Source organism: Eleutherodactylus coqui, chromosome 9 (genome assembly GCF_035609145.1).
Source record: "Eleutherodactylus coqui strain aEleCoq1 chromosome 9, aEleCoq1.hap1, whole genome shotgun sequence".
NCBI lineage: Eukaryota > Metazoa > Chordata > Amphibia > Anura > Eleutherodactylidae > Eleutherodactylus > Eleutherodactylus coqui.
Window position 1 is genome coordinate 57457709 of NC_089845.1, and position 16763 is coordinate 57474471.

General features: G+C 45.8%; 1 protein-coding gene across 1 annotated transcript in view; it reads right to left on the reverse strand.

The window, feature by feature from the left end:
* Positions 1 to 12794: 12794 nt before the first annotated feature.
* The window catches only part of DCDC2 (doublecortin domain containing 2), a 143270-nt gene continuing 139301 nt past the window's right edge, over positions 12795 to 16763 (reverse strand). The window contains exon 10 of the mRNA XM_066579429.1: positions 12795 to 14321. Coding sequence (XP_066435526.1) covers positions 14223 to 14321 — 99 coding nt within the window. The 3' untranslated portion in view covers positions 12795 to 14222. The remainder of the gene's footprint in view (positions 14322 to 16763) is intronic.

Here is a 16763-nt window from a genome sequence, read left to right on the forward strand (position 1 = left end):
GACATCCATGAATTTCTTACGAGAGAGCAAAGTCTGTGTGGTACTTGTGAAGTCAACTAAAGCCTCGAATAGATATTATTATCAATCAGATACATCAACAATAAAAATGTATCCCCGGTGTTATGTCCCAGCTCACACAACTAGTGTTGTCACATCACAGCATGGGTGAAGTGACATTGTGGAGCGGTCAAGCATAGAATAACAAACACGATGCCAGCTAGTAGACTTTAGTAATTACATAACACAAGCGCAGTCAACTGGAACCAGAATCAGTGGATCCAACCTGGAATCATAGAAAAAAAATGTGACAGCACCCAGGATGAAAATATCAAAAAGTCTTTACTCTTCCAAAGACAAAGCAGTGTTTGGACCAAAGGGTCTTCGTCATGCATATAGATACACATGTGTGTCTCATATATATAGTAACCCAAAATATTAGACAAACATACCACGTCCCATAAAGAACCAGATGTACTTACACCATTGCACATCAGTCTTCACTCCCACGTGCATAACAAACATGGCGCCATCCATTCCTATTAGCATCATTGTTCTATAATCATACAAGTGCGAGAAATCAATCACGAGACTCTGCAAAATTGTGGTTGTTGAGGCACTCCAACATGGCGCAAAGCAACTTCACCAAAGACTAGTTACACTATCAATCGCACATGCACGGAATGCATTCACAATATCGTGGGATCAATGAACTGCAATACCATGCAAAAGAGCTCTATTAGAGATGAGCGAGCATGCTCGGATGAGTCAGTTGCTCGAGCGAGGATCGCTCTTCTTGAGTAACTGCATTCTTGTCCGAGCGTGCTTGGGGGTGGCAGGGGAGAGAGTGAGAGAGAGCTCTCTCTCCCACCCGCTACCCCCCCGCCGCTCACCCCCTCCCCCGAGAACGATCGAACAAGAATGCAGTTACTCGAGAAGAGCGAGGCTTGCTCGAGTAACTGACTAATCCGAGCGTGCTCGCTCATTTCTAATCTCTATCAATGTATACAACCTTGCGAGATCAATCGAATGCAATCCCGCAATAATTAAAAAGCGCTTCCAAGACAATTGGTCTAAAAAAGACCATACAACTAGGGTAGTGTATACTGTTACCGAACTACTCATTCAACATTCTTCAAATAAAGGGCTTCTAAGCCTTAACCCCTTGAGTGGCAGGTTTCTTACCCCTGTCAGACCCACCAGGGCAGGTTTTTTAAATGGTCTAATCATTGAATTTCAACTAATTTTGCAGTCGCGTTCCAAGAGCCATAACTTTTTCATTTTTCCATTGACACGGCCATATGAGGGCTTGTTTTTTGCGGGACAAGTTGTACTTTTTGATGGCATCATGTTTGGGTATATATAATGTATTGCATAACTTTTGTAAAAACATTTGTAGGGAGATTGGGGGGAAAAAAGAAATCCTGCCATTTGTTTTTTGGATTTCATTTTTACGGTGTTCAATGTGCAGAATAAATAGTGTGATAACATTATTCTCTGAGTCACATGATTCCGGCGATACCAAGTTTATACAGTTTTTATGTTTCGCTATTTTTGTACATTTTAAGCATTTTTTTTTTAAAGGTTTGCTTTTGTGTCGCCACATTCCAAGAGCCGTATTAATTTTATTTCCCATTCCCAGAGCCCTAGAAGGGCTTGTTTTTTGCAGGATGAACTCCAGTCTTCATTTATCTATTTTTTTGGAACATGTAAAATTTTGATCGCTTTTTATTCCATTTTTTCTAGTGGCAAGATTAACAAAATCTGCAATTCTGGCATGTTTTTTATATTTATTTTTCACTGCATTCTCTGAGCCATATAAATAATGTATTAAAGTCATTCTACAGGCCGATACGATTATGCCAATACCACATTGTAATAGTTATTTTTCTTTTTCATGACTTTTTTACACTTTAAAAAAAAAAGTTTAAATCGCCCTCCTTTTGCCATATCTATAATAAAAAAATCTAAATCCTAAAAGAAAAATACAAATTTGGTATCGCCGTGTCCATAAATGTCTGATCTATCAAAGTAGCACATTATTAACCAGCACAGTGGTCCGGAAAAAAAATAAAGAACGCCACAAATGCACTTTTTCAGTCACCCTGTTCCCCAGAAAAAATGCAATATAAAGCGAACAAAAAGTCGTATGTATTCTGGATTGGTACCAACATAAACTACAGGACATCCCGCAAAAAATGAGCCCTCACTTAACTATGTCGACGGAAAAATAAAAAAGTTATTGCGCGCAGAATATGCAGCAGAAAATAATTTAAAAAAATTAAATGTCTTTGAAAAAGTACTGCAGCAAAAAAACTATACAAGTTTGATATCGTAGTAATCATACTGACCCATAGAATAAAGTTATCATGTCATTTTTGTTGCAGTTTGTGTGCCATAGAAACAAGACGCACTGAAAGATGGCGGAATGTCATTTTTTTTTTCATTTTACTCCACTTATAATTTTGTAAAAGTTTTTCAGTACACTATATGGTTCATTAAATAGCATCATTGAAAAGTACAACTTGTCCCGCAAAAAGCAAGCCCTCATACAGCGATGGCAATGGATAAATAAAGGAGTTATGATTTTTTAAATGGGGGAATGAAAAAATGGGGGAAAAAGAAAAAAAGGGGCCATGTCATTAAGGGGTTAAATAAAGTACCAACTTCCTTCTCTGGGTCATTATGACGCACTGATACCACATGTGTGATTTTATTTTACATTTTTTACAAAGTAAAGGGAGACAAGTGTTTTTATTTTTTTATAATTTTTTAACTTTTTTTTAATTTTTGTCCCTTTAGGGGACTTCCACAGGACCTATCAGGACCCCCTGATTACTTTCTGGGGGTCCGATGGTGACAACCCTTTACATGCTGCAGTCACATAGACTGCAGCATGTAAAGGGTTAACACAGCAGAGATCAGAGGTTTTCTCTGATCTCTGCTGTAAGAGCTGGTGCCTGGCAGTCCTCTGACAGCCAGGCACCAGCTCTCCCTGCCACAGAGACTGCGGCTTGCTTCTGACAAGCCGATGGTCTCTATGGCAACCTATAAACAAAGCAGGAGACTCAGAAGCAGGAGATTGCCGGCAGATCGGCAATATCTTCTGCTTCTGTTGTTCAAAGCTCTTGCTTTGTTCTCTCTGGGTCTGTGCAGGCAGAGCACACTGCCACAGCTTGTGGCATTGTGCTCTGCAGCTCCCATAGTGATACATAGCCCGGAAATCTTCCGGGCTATATCACTATCCGCAGTGGAGCTCATCCCGGAAAATTTCTGGGCGTGCCACTCAAGGGGTTAAATGGTAATCAACCTCATCAAACCCCTCCAAATAAGATCTATAATCTAAAAAGAACAATCAGGGCAACCACAATCAAAATGCATGGCCAAAGATTTTTTATAGGAATTATCAATCAATGAATATAAATATATCCCAACACAAAATCAGTGACCTCATCTTATTCTCCATGGTTGCCATGTAAATATGCACAGGGAATCCAGCTGGCCATCACATAAAACTAAAAAAAAAAAAAATAAGAAAAAAAATTAAAAATAAGACACTATTAAAAATACATATACAGGTGTAATGGCTCAAGAAACCCCAGACCTCATATAGGATGATGATTAACCATTCAGTCGTTGACGACTCTGGGTCACCCTATGGATTACCTCTCGCCATTTTCGTCTACAAAGTACAGCTTCTTTTAACTGGCAAATCGTCATGCCAGTGTCTGCCACGATTGTGTCTGACCAGTGAGTTGACAGCCTGTTCTTCGTGAACCACTAACAAACCCCAGCATAATATCCTTCTCCTGTCCATTTGCTCGCATGAGGTGTCCAAAATAAGATAGCTTTTGTTTTGAAATCTTCGCCTCTAGGGCTGTTTTGGGCTTGACCTTCATGGTGGTTATACCATTTCATTGTCTTTTTGATGTTTAAGCTCACTTCTTTTTTTGACTGCCTTTATTAACTGTTCTTGACGTTGCAAGAAGGGCGGTATCATCAACATATTGCAGATTGTTTATGTTCTGATCTGCTATTTTCACACCAGTTTCTGACTCAGTCAAGCCGATTTTCCTCATAACTGCCTCAGCGTACATGTGGTGCATTGTGCATCAATGTGCTGAATGCTGCATTCCGCAAAGTATCGGGCACTGCGCTCACTCCGGGAAGATACATCTAAGACATGTCAGCACAGTACCAAGGAGCATCAGGCACGATACTTTACCAGATACTGGATTCAGCATGTCAAATACACGATGCTCCACTGAAGTTAAGGTGTAGACACATCTTCCACACCTCCATCGCCTTTCTCAGCCATTGATGTCAAGGCATGCCACGGTGCGATTCCACACTTACACTGTGTGGCCCTCTTTAGACATGTGCCAGCAAAGTCAAAGAGTGAGGTAGTGCAGCACAGCTCAAACACGAGATTTCACATCGGCTTGCATTGACGTCAGCGGCAGAGCTATGACTCGGGGCTCATGTGGCCCACCTCCGTGACTCAAGGCGGGTCAGTTACCATATAGCGCAGAAGAATATAAACTTTTCTGCTGACATGATTATTCTGCTCTTAATTACAAACACATGTTCAGGTTCTGTCACATGTGGCAGGTAGTGCTATGGTGACACCTTAGTAACAGAAATTCTGATGACAGTGTTTTTTTAATCCATAAATGTGTACAGACCTCCAATCAGGTAATTAAGATTTATCTTGTTAAACAAAACTTAAAGGGATTTTCCTGGACTATCCTCAGGACAGGCCATCAATATCCAAATGATGAGAGGCCACCATTCAACTGAAGAGGTCTTGGTGCTCAGGAGAGCATCCCAACTTCTTCACTGTATATCAGGCACAGCGTTGTATATTTCCTAATGATCGTGCTTCATATAGCAGCCCAATCCCATTCCTTTGAATTAATTTGAGCTGCTCTCGGGCCACATGACGAATGAACATGACAACATTGGCCTGAGAAGAGGTTGCGCCTTGGTCTCTTCAAATAGCTGATCTGATTGGCAGGGTTCCTGAGCAACAGATCCATACTAATTGGATATTGATGACCTATTCTAAGAAAAGGTCATCAATATTGGAGTCCCAGAAAACTCCTTAAAATTGTTTCACAGCCACTCTGTACCTCCTGGTTGCTGCTGACCAGGACCTATGACAGCTGCAGCCAATCATTGGCCACAGTAGTGACCTTCTACAGCGAGTGATTGGCTGCAGCAGTCACATGTCCTGGTCAGCAGCTATCAGGAGGTACAGAGTGGCTGTGAAACAATCTTAGGTAGTGAGTAGAGATGAGCGAGCGTACTCGGATAAGCACTACTCGCTCGAGTAATTTGCTTTATCCGAGTATTGCTGTGCTCGGGTCTGAAGATTCGGGTGCCGCTGCGGCTGACAGGTGAGTTGCAGCGGGGAGCAGGGGAGAGCGGGCGGGAGAGAAGGAGAGAAAGATCTCCCCTCCGTTCCTCCCCGCTCTCCCCTGCAGCTCCCCGCTCCGTGCCGACACCCGAATCTTCAGGGACGAGCACAGCGATACTCGGATAAAGCAAATTACTCAAGCGAGTAGTGCTTTTCCAAGTACGCTCGCTCATCTCTAGTAGTGAGAAAACCTCTGTAAGTGTTTCAGCATTGGATCGAATATGCCTTTATATGTCATGTAAATAATTTTATGATTTTAGGGTCATTCATTTTAAATCTGGAGATGAGAAAAAAATAATGTAATTAGCATTTTTGTTGCAGCAACTTCTTTTTTATTTTCAAAAACTTTTCTCAGGCAGCCATATAGAAGGGTGTGTGTGCTTCATGGCAGCTTCAATGAATTGACCGAAAGAAACTCACAAATGATCATATTACAGTCTTCAAGAATGTGTGTATATAGTGCTGCTGGTCCACCTTATCTAGGCCTCCAACAGTACCAGAGAGCTGTCATTAATTGCCCACCATCATAATGATACTGAGATGATTGTGGGCATTATTTTATAGCTGATATAGCAAACTTGACTGATAAGTCAGTAACATAAAACAAGAGGTGTCGGACCATCATGGCTGCTCTCTGTTTATAATAAAAATGTGATTTGATTGATGTTATTTCCTTATGATAAAGTTCAGTATATTAAAGGGAACCTCTCACCAAGTTTTTCTGGTTAAGACCTGTTGGCAGCAGTATATCAGTCAGAAAAAAAGCAAAACCGTCTCTTTTAACCCTTTGCAATCCAATTTTGTATTCGGGTTTCCTAGGGGGCTTTCTCTTTCTGCCATTATACAATGGCGCCATCTGCTGGCTAGAGCCAGTACTACAGTATGTGACATGCTGGAGAGACCCCCCGACAACAGAGCGGCCAGTAATCTACAGTAAGAATACCCTGCCGGATGTCTTCCGACTAAAGATGAGCGAGCACCAAAATGCTCGGGTGCTTGTTACTCAAGACGAACTTTTCGCGATGCTCGAGGGTTCGTTTCGAGTAACGAACCCCATTGAAGTCAATGGGCGACCCGAGCATTTTTGTATATCGCCGATGCTCACTAAGGTTTTCGTTTGTGAAAATCTGGGCAATTCAAGAAAGTGATGGGAACGACACAGCAACAGATAGGGCAGGCGAGGGGCTACATGTTGGGCTGCATCTCAAGTTCCCAGGTCCCACTATTAAGCCACAATAGCGGCAAGAGTGAGACCCCCCTCCCAACAACTTTTACTTTTGAAAAGCCCTCATTAGCAATGCATACCTTAGCTAAGCACCACACTACCTCCAACAAAGCACAATCACTGCCTGCATGACACTCCGCTGCCACTTCTCCTGGGTTACATGCTGCCCAACACCCCCCCACGACCCAGTGTCCACAGCGCACACCAAACTGTCCCTGCCCAGCCTTCAGCTGCCCTCATGCCACGCCACCCTCATGTCTATTTATAAGTGCGTCTGCCAGAGGAAAAGCAGGCACACACTGCAGAGGGTTGGCACGGCTAGGCAGCGACCCTCTTTAAAAGGGGCGGGGCGATAGTCCACAATGCTGTACAGAAGCAATGAGAAATCCAATCCTGTGCCACCTCCATCTGGAGCTGCACACGTGGGCATAGCAATGGGGAACCTATGTGCCACACACTATTCATTCTGTCAAGGTGTCTGCATGCCCCAGTCAGACCGTGTTTTTTTATAAATAGTCACAGGCAGGTACAACTCCGCAATGGGAATTCCGTGTGCACCCACAGCATGGGTGGCTCCCTGGAACCCACCGGCTGTACATAAATGTATCCCATTGCAGTGCCCTGGACAGCAGAGCTAACGTCAGATTAAATGCAGGTGGGCTTCGGCCCACACTGCATGCCCCAACCTGACCGGGGTTTTTAATTCATAGACACAGGCAGGTACAACTCCCTATTGTGAAGTCCCTGTGGACCGACAGCATGGGTGGGTGCCAGGAAGCCACCGGCGGTACATAAATATATCCCATTGCATTGCCCATCACAGCTGAGGTAATGTCATGTTTAATGCAGGTGGGCTTCGGCCCACACTGCATGCCCCAGTCAGACTGGGGTTCTTTAGAAGTGGACACATGCAGTTACAACTCCCTGTGGACCCACAGAATGGGTGGCTCCCTCGAACCCACCGGCGGTACATAAATATATCCCATTGCATTGCCCATCACAGCTGAGGTAATGTCATGTTTAATGCAGGTGGGCTTCGGCCCACACTGCATGCCCCAGTCAGACTGGGGTTCTTTAGAAGTGGACACATGCAGTTACAACTCCCTGTGGACCCACAGCATGGGTGACTCCCTGGAACCCACCGGCGGTACATAAATATATCCCATTGCAGTGCCCAACACAGCGGATGTAACGTCAGCTGTAATGCAGGTGGGCTAAAAATTAATTTGATTACATTGTAGGCGAGGGCCCCCAAAAATTGGTGTACCAACAGTACTAATGTACGTCAGAAAAATTGCCCATGCCCAACCAAGAGGGCAGGTGAAACCCTTTAATTGCTTTGCTTAATGTGGCTTAATTGGTAACTAGGCCTGGAGGCAGCCCAGTTAAAATAAAAATTGGTTGAGGTGAAAGTTTCAACGCTTTAATGAGCATTGAAACGTATAAAAATTGTTTACAAAAATTATATGACTGAGCCTTGTGGGCCTAAGAAAAATTGCCCGTTCGGCGTGATTATGTGAGGTTTCAGGAGGAGGAGCAGGAGGAGGAGGAGGAATATTATACACAGATTGATGAAGCAAAAAGGTCCCCGTTTTTGATGGTGATAGAGAACGATGCTTCCATCCGCGGGTGCAGCCTACGTATTGCTTAGGTATCGCTGCTGTCCGCTGGTGGAGAAGAGAAGTCTGGGGAAATCCAGGCTTTGTTCATCTTGATGAGTGTAAGCCTGTCGGCACTGTCGGTTGACAGGCGGGTGCTCTTATCTGTGATGATTCCCCCAGCCGCACTAAACACCCTCTCTGACAAGACGCTAGCCGCAGGACAAGCAAGCACCTCCAGGGCATACAGCGCGAGTTCAGGCCACGTGTCCAGCTTCGACACCCAATAGTTGTAGGGAACAGAGGCGTCACGGAAGACGGTCGTGCGATCGGCTACGTACTCCCTCACCATCCTTTTACAGTGCTCACGCCGACTCAGCCTTGACTGGGGAGCGGTGACACAGTCTTGCTGGGGAGCAATAAAGCTGTCAAGGGCCTTAGAGAGTGTTCCCCTGCCTGTGCTGTACATGCTGCCTGATCTCCGCACCTCCCCTGCTACCTTGCCCTCGGTACTGCGCCTTCGGCCACTAGCGCTGTCGGATGGGAATTTTACCATCAGTTTGTCCGCCAGGGTCCTGTGGTATAGCATCACTCTCGAACCCCTTTCCTCTTCGGGTATGAGAGTGGAAAGGTTCTCCTTATACCGTGGCTCAAGCAGTGTGTACACCCAGTAATCCGTAGTGGCCAGAATGCGTGTAACGCGAGGGTCACGAGAAAGGCATCCTAACATGAAGTCAGTCATGTATGCCAGGGTACCTGTACGCAACACATGGCTGTCCTCACTAGGAAGATCACTTTCAGGATCCTCCTCCTCCTCCTCAGGCCATACACGCTGAAAGGATGACAGGCAAGCAGCATGTGTACCCTCAGCAGTGGGCCAAGCTGTCTCTTCCTCCTCCTCCTCATCCTCCTTCTCCTCCTCCTCCTCCTCACCGTGCTGAGATATAAACAGGAGGGTGCTCTGACTATCCAGCGACATACTGTCTTCCCCCGGCTCTGTTTCTGAGCACAAAGCGTCTGCCTTTATGCTTTGCAGGGAACTTCTCAAGAGGCATAGCAGAGGAATGCTGACGCTAATGATTGCAGCATCGCCGCTCACCACCTGGGTAGACTCCTCAAACTTTCCAAGGACCTGGCAGATGTCTGCCAACCAGGCCCACTCTTCTGAAAATAATTGAGGAGGCTGACTCCCACTGCGCCGCCCATGTTGGAGTTGGTATTCCACTATAGCTCTACGCTGCTCATAGAGCCTGGCCAACATGTGGAGCGCAGAGTTCCACCGTGTGGGCACGTCGCACAGCAGTCGGTGCACTGGCAGATGAAACCGATGTTGCAGGGTGCGCAGGGTGGCAGCGTGCGTGTGGGACTTGCGGAAATGTGCGCAGAGCCGGCGCACCTTTCCGAGCAGGTCTGACAAGCGTGGGTAGCTTTTCAGAAAGCGCTGAACCACCAAATTAAAGACGTGGGCCAGGCATGACACGTGCGTGAGGCTGCCGAGCTGCAGAGCCGCCACCAGGTTACGGCCGTTGTCACACACGACCATGCCCGGTTGGAGGCTCAGCGGTGCAAGCCAGCGGTCGGTCTGCTCTGTCAGACCCTGCAGCAGTTCGTGGGCCGTGTGCCTCTTATCTCCTAAGCTGAGTAGTTTCAGCACGGCCTGCTGACGCTTGCCCACCGCTGTGCTGCCACGCCGCGCGACACCGACTGCTGGCGACGTGCTGCTGCTGACACATCTTGATTGCGAGACAGAGGTTGCGTTGGAGGAGGAGGAGGAGGAGGGTGGTTTAGTGGAGGAAGCATACACCGCCGCAGATAGCACCACCGAGCTGGGGCCCGCAATTCTGGGGGTGGGTAGGACGTGAGCGGTCCCAGGCTCTGACTCTGTCCCAGCCTCCACTAAATTCACCCAATGTGCCGTCAGGGAGATATAGTGGCCCTGTCCGCCTGTGCTTGTCCACGTGTCTGTTGTTAAGTGGACCTTGGCAGTAACCGCATTGGTGAGGGCGCGTACAATGTTGCGGGAGACGTGGTCATGCAGGGCTGGGACAGCACATCGGGAAAAGTAGTGGCGACTGGGAACTGAGTAGCGCGGGGCCGCCGCCGCCATCATACTTTTGAAGGACTCCGTTTCCACAACCCTATACGGCAGCATCTCCAGGCTGATAAATTTGGCTATGTGCACGTTTAACGCTTGAGCGTGCGGGTGCGTGGCGGCGTACTTGCGCTTGCGCTCAAACACTTGCGCTAGCGACGGCTGGACGGTGCGCTGAGAGACATTGCTGGATGGGGCCGAGGACAGCGGAGGTGAGGGTGTGGGTGCAGGTCAGGAGATGGTAGTGCCTGTGCCCTGAGAGGGGGGTTGGATCTCAGTGGCAGGTTGGGGCACAGGGGCAGAGGACCCATTAATTGTGCGATGAATGTGGGGACGCCAGAAACGTGCCTCTCTCCTAATCCCGTAATCCCGCAGCAGTCGGCTGCGATACACCTGGATCAGGAGCTCAGCCTGTGCCCACACCCTGACTTGGGCCTCCGCGTCCTCGGACGCGTCCACGTCCTCTAGGCCTACCCCTACCCCTCAGCATGCTGTATTACCAGTAATGCAGAAACAGAACGCTGTAATTAAATGTGCCGCTTATTGGCCTGTGGTTGGAGGCTGACTTCGCTTACGGAACGCCAGGAAATAATTTTGCGCAAGCCTCCTGTAACACTTAGCTGGCTGCGTATGAATTTGGAGAACTACTACACCCAGCACAGACCCAGAATACTGAGGACAGTGACAGGCAGCCCAAATAGATTTTTTTCCCCAAATTTTTTTGCAAAGGCCCACTGCCTATATTCAATCAATATGTCTTCTGTCCCTGCCTAAGCGCTTCTGGCCCTGCACTATGTCAAAGAACTGCAAAGTGTTGCACTGTGGACTGCAATACAGCGGTGATTTCACAGCCCAGACAGAGCCAGGAAATAATTTTGCGCAAGCCTGCTGTAACACTTAGCTGGCTGCGTATGAATTTGGGGAACTACTACACCCAGCACAGACCCAGAACACTGAGCACAGTGACAGGCAGCCCAAATAGATTTTTTTCCCCAAATTTTTTTTGCAAAGGCCCACTGCCTATATTCAATCAATATGTCTTCTGTCCCTGCCTAAGCGCTTCTGGCCCTGTAGTATTACTGCAGGGCGCAATGCTCTGCACGGCCGATATACCAAAAAAAAAAAAGTGCAACACTGCAAAAAGCAGCCTCCACAGTACTGCACACGGTTAGATGTGGCCCTAAGAAGGACCGTTGGGGCTCTTGAAGCCTAAAATACTCCTAACGCTCTCCCTATAGCAGCTCCACCAAGATAGCACTTTCCCTAAAGTATGTCAGAACGCATCTGTGGCGAGCCGCGGGAGGGGCCGATTTATATACTCGGGCGACATCTGATCTCCCCAGCCACTCACTGCAGGGGGGTGGTATAGGGCTTGAACGTTGCAGGGGGAAGTTGTAATGCCTTCCCTGTCTTTCTATTGGCCAGAAAAGCGCGCTAACATCTCAGAGATGAAAGTGAAAGTAACCCGAACATCGCGTGGTACTCGTTACGAGTAATGAGCATCTCGAACACGCTAATACTCGAACGAGTATCAAGCTCGGACGAGTACGTTCGCTCATCTCTACTTCCGACATCGGAGCTGTACAGCCATCAATCAGAATGTCTTTAGACGTCAGACAGTGGATTGGAAAGGGTTAATGTTCATAAGCCCCAAATACCTCTAGAAAAGCGGTCTTTAAAATTCTCACACCATATGTTAATTAGTTCCAAACGGTCCCATGGGCATTCTTGGACTGTTCTAGCCAACTGCGGCCTCCTCCATACTCATGGCTATCCTGCCTGCATGGGTCAATATTCGCACCAAACTATTTTAACACTTAGGCCTCATGTCCACGGGCAAAAGAAGATTTTACATCCGCAGCGGATCACCCACACGCGGATCCGCACCCCATAGGGATGCATTGACCACCCGCGGGTAGATAAATACCCGCAGATGGTCAATAAAAGTTAATTTTAAAAAATCCTGGAGCCTATGGAAGCTGTCCGGATCCGCAGGAGACCCGCGCCTGAATTAAACTCACCTGCTCCGGGTGATGCAGATCTTCCTTCCTTCGCGGCAGGATCTTCTTTCTTCGGCCCGGGGGATGTGCCCGGCGCATGCGTGCGGCACGCAGCCGGCGTGCCGAGCACATCCGCCGGGCCGAAGGAAGAAGATCCGGCCGCGAAGAAGAGAAGACCTGCATGGTCCGCTACAGGTAAGTTTATTCTTATTTTCAGCGCTCATGTCCGCGGGGCAGGAGGGACCCGCTACAGATTCTCCATGGAGAATCCGTAGCAGGCCTGATTTTCCCCGTGGACATGAGGCCTTAGTGGAATTGATGCCATAACGAATTCCTAAAGGCCAGAAGAGGTCAAAAGTGTTACTAGATGGGCATCTCTAATCAACTGCCCATTTAGGGTTTTATCAATGATCTGTTGATCTCAAGGCTTTGTGGACTCCAGTAACGTGCGTCGAGACAGATGTAATGTAGATATCCGTTTATTTGTTACACAATATATAGCTTTCATGTCATATTTTTGCATATATCAGATTGCAGCTTCAGAATTTGTCTGGAAAAATAGCATTCTATATTATATATGTAATATGTCAGTATAAGAAATAAACAAGTCAGGCTACAGCATATCATCCATAGCATACTGACTCCCTTCAGTCTTGACTACATCAGTCATTTTTATGAACATACTTAAAAACGCCCGCATCTACGGGGATAATCTGCAAATTGTGCATGCCTAAAAACTATTTATATCACTTGAGCTCTCAGCCGCTACCAAAATGGGTCAGATTATATCTGCCCAGATGGGTTCAAATTGTTTCTTTGTATTCACAACTGAGGTTTTGGGATAATCTGTCCGTGTGCATTATCTCCATTTCATCAAAAGAGCTACGGTATGTAATATTCGGTTAACTTGTATAACGAGGACATGTTTTTAGTGAAGACCCAATACCCTCCGCCCTGCCCGGCATTCGGCTTCCTTCTCCGCCTCTGTGTATGGAAGGATCTCTATTTAATGACAATGACATTTTACACCTTACAAGGACACACTGTGTAAATGTTAGTGCATCTCAAGCTGGTGATCACAGTAAACATGCAGAATGAGACATAGGTCATTATTTCTAAACCGTTGTCAAGATTCCCCCGAGTCTATGCTCAACAGCAGACATCACCGGCTATTAGGCAGAGCCTATGAAATCTTTACATGCACAATGTAAATTACTGTCAACGGCTGCCACATGCTATTGTATAATGTACTATAGCGATTGAAGAGGTTGTCTAATTAGCCTCTAAGAAGGAAGCCTATAACAAGAACCTGACTTGTCTTACTCGTATGTTCATTGCCTGATTGAAGACCAAATACGGACTACTATGCATTATAATTACGTTACCTAAAACTTTATTACACATATTGGAATATACGTCTATCTGGAGGATAGGTAAATAAGAAAACGAGATGTGACACGTAGCAACTAATGGAATTATACCCTCTTGTAGAACAAGTTAGAAAACTAAAGATTGGCTGCCGTTATGTTGCTTTCTTATTTGCCATTGACCCAATGTAATAAAAGAAACAAGCAATGACTGTATAGAAAGACTGGGACTAGTGCAATGGTATTGGTAATGTCATATGGCTTCACAAAAAGTTCAAATTAGGATTACAAAAACATCTGCCGGTATAAAAAGTAGCCTAATAAATAGATAGGATTGATATCCTTGAGAATAAAAAAAAATTAACCTGCCTTACTGAACAGTGCATATTGTGATATGAGGGTGTGTATAGAGGTTTACACACTTCTACAAATGCATTATAATCCTCCAGATTTGTAATGATACAATAAAACATGCATATTCAAGTATCAAGATAGCATTGTAGAACAGGGTCATCGTCTCCAGGTTAGGCTACAGCAATCTGTTCTTCCTTCTCGCCTTCACTCGGAGTGGGGGCCTTCTCCAGAAGTCTTGATGATGTAGGTCTTGGAATTGAATATTCGGCCTACAAAAAAAAACAGTATGAAAAAAGTTTTGTACTGAAATTAAGTAACCACACACCGGAAACTAGTCTTCAAAATGGACAGATCTATAGTGATTGAACAACTAAGTTACATAAAATGCATATGTACCAAAGTAGTTGAACTCATATTCCATTTTATAGCCATCTATGATCTGCATGTATCCTGACTGAACCAAGTGGTTGGACAACCTAGAAGGTAAAATCTCTTTTGTGTTTGTTGTTATTTTCAGAACATGATCAATGGACGCAAATGGTGTGTAATATGGTGTCTCAGGCTTTTTACGAATATGTTAAGAGAGTAGTTACATTTCTACAGTCTCACAATAACAAACAGCCCTTTGAAGGCAACTGCAATGATGATTGGCCCTTGATAAAAATGAGTGTGACACTCCTGATCTACGTGGCTGCACTAGGGGTTGGACTGGGCTGGAATGATCACCATCCAGGCATGTACTGACAATCTGTCCAGTAGTGATGAGGAGAAAAAATAAATCACACTGAGGCCTCCTTCACACAAGCGACAAAGTTGGCGTTTTGTAGCGTTGCTACAATGCTACAAATCGAAAGTGTAAGAAGCCCATGGTTTCCTATGGGTTCCTTCACATATGAGATGTTTTGCAGCATGCTACAAAACAACACAAAAACCTCATGTGTCCGGCAATATGCGACTTGCGAGGTTTTGTAGCCAATGTTTCCCTATGGAGCCTTCCTCTCTGTTGCATCACATCGCACGAAAACGCAGTTTTCCTGCGATGCGATGCAACTTTGACAGTAGCAAATGCTACTGTCAAAGCTATAATGTAAGCCTTAACTGCAGAAAAAAAATTAAAAACACATATACATCACCTCTCCCATGCTGTCAGCCCGGCCGCATCTTCTCCCTGGATCCCGATACTGATCTTCTCCCTGGATCCCAACACTGATCTTCCCGGCACTAATCAATTACTGTGATTGAACCAATCACAGTCACTCATTGAGTGCTGGCTGTGATTGGCTAAACGTCAGCCAATCACAGCCAGCGCTTCCAGGAGGCAGGGACTTTTGAATCCCCAGCCAGAAAAGAAGAAGAAGATCACTGCCGGGACCCGAGGATAAGATGCGGCCGGGATGACAGCGCGGAAGAGGTGATGTATGTGTATTTTTTTTTTTCTTCTTCAGCTACGCCTTATTTTTGGGAAGGACTTATATTTCAAGCCTCCCCTGAAAATCCTCGCATGTGGTGCTACGAAGACGCGCGACCTTGTAGCACCACATGCGAATTTATAGCACTACAAAATCGCGGTATTGACGCGAGAAGACGCAGCGATATCGCACAGACCAGCGATGCGATATTGCTGTGACTTTCTCGCGGTGATGCCGTGTGAAGGAGGCCTTATACTCATTTTATTTGTCCCATGCGCTCCAGCCTGTCTCCATCTGCTTCCAGGCACTCAGGTCCCGTGTCGTCAAAGCAGCCTCAGCGTTGTGTATCGTACTAATAAGCAGATGGAAGGGGACATTAGCACAAGAGACAAATACAGTCAACATAAGTTTGACGTAGTTTCACACAGCCATATAGTAAAGTACTATGTAAGGCCAAAAAAACACATTTCTCCATCCACTTCAGCCTATTGCCCCCCCCCCACCCACCCACCCAATGTTGATCCAAAGGAAGGCAAAAAAAACCAATGAGGTAGAAGCCAATTTTCCCCATTTAAGGGAAAAAATTTCTTCCTGACTCCAATTGGAATAATCTCTGGATCACTGATCCTTCTGAAGTAATTAGTGACTATAACATGTAATATTATATCATTCAAGAAAGACGTCCAGGACACTCTGAACTCTTCTATCAAATTTGCCATCACCATGTCCTCAGTCAGAGAGTTCCACAGTCTTACTGCTCTTACAGTAAAGATCCCCTTCTATGTCGGTGTATTTATACATAGTTACTGTTACATATCCCCCCCATTGGACATCTCCTTTAAGAACGTGTTCCCATCTCTTTCCATTTATGTGCAGTTGTGGTCTACGTCCTTAATCCCAAAAATGTGACAGACTCCCTGAACATAAGCCATCTCTGCTATTGTACAAATCTGCTAAAAGGGAAAGTAATAAGTCTTTGTTTTGGCAGTTTTCCATTAGTTTCTGACATTTCATGCAGGAAGAAAAAATGTGGATCACCATGTTATTATTTCCAGAACAGAATACCATGCTTGAGATTGGAATACCTTTTTAACCCTTTGCAATCCAATTTTGGATTCAGGGTTTCCTAGGGGGCTTTCTCTTTCGGCCATTATACAATGGCGCCATCTGCTGGCTAGAGCCAGTACTGCGGTATGGGGCATGCTGGAAAGGCCCCTGACAACAGAGCGGCCAGTAATATACAGTAAGAATACCCTGCCGGACGTCTTCCGACATCGGAGCTGTACAGCCTTCGATCAGAAT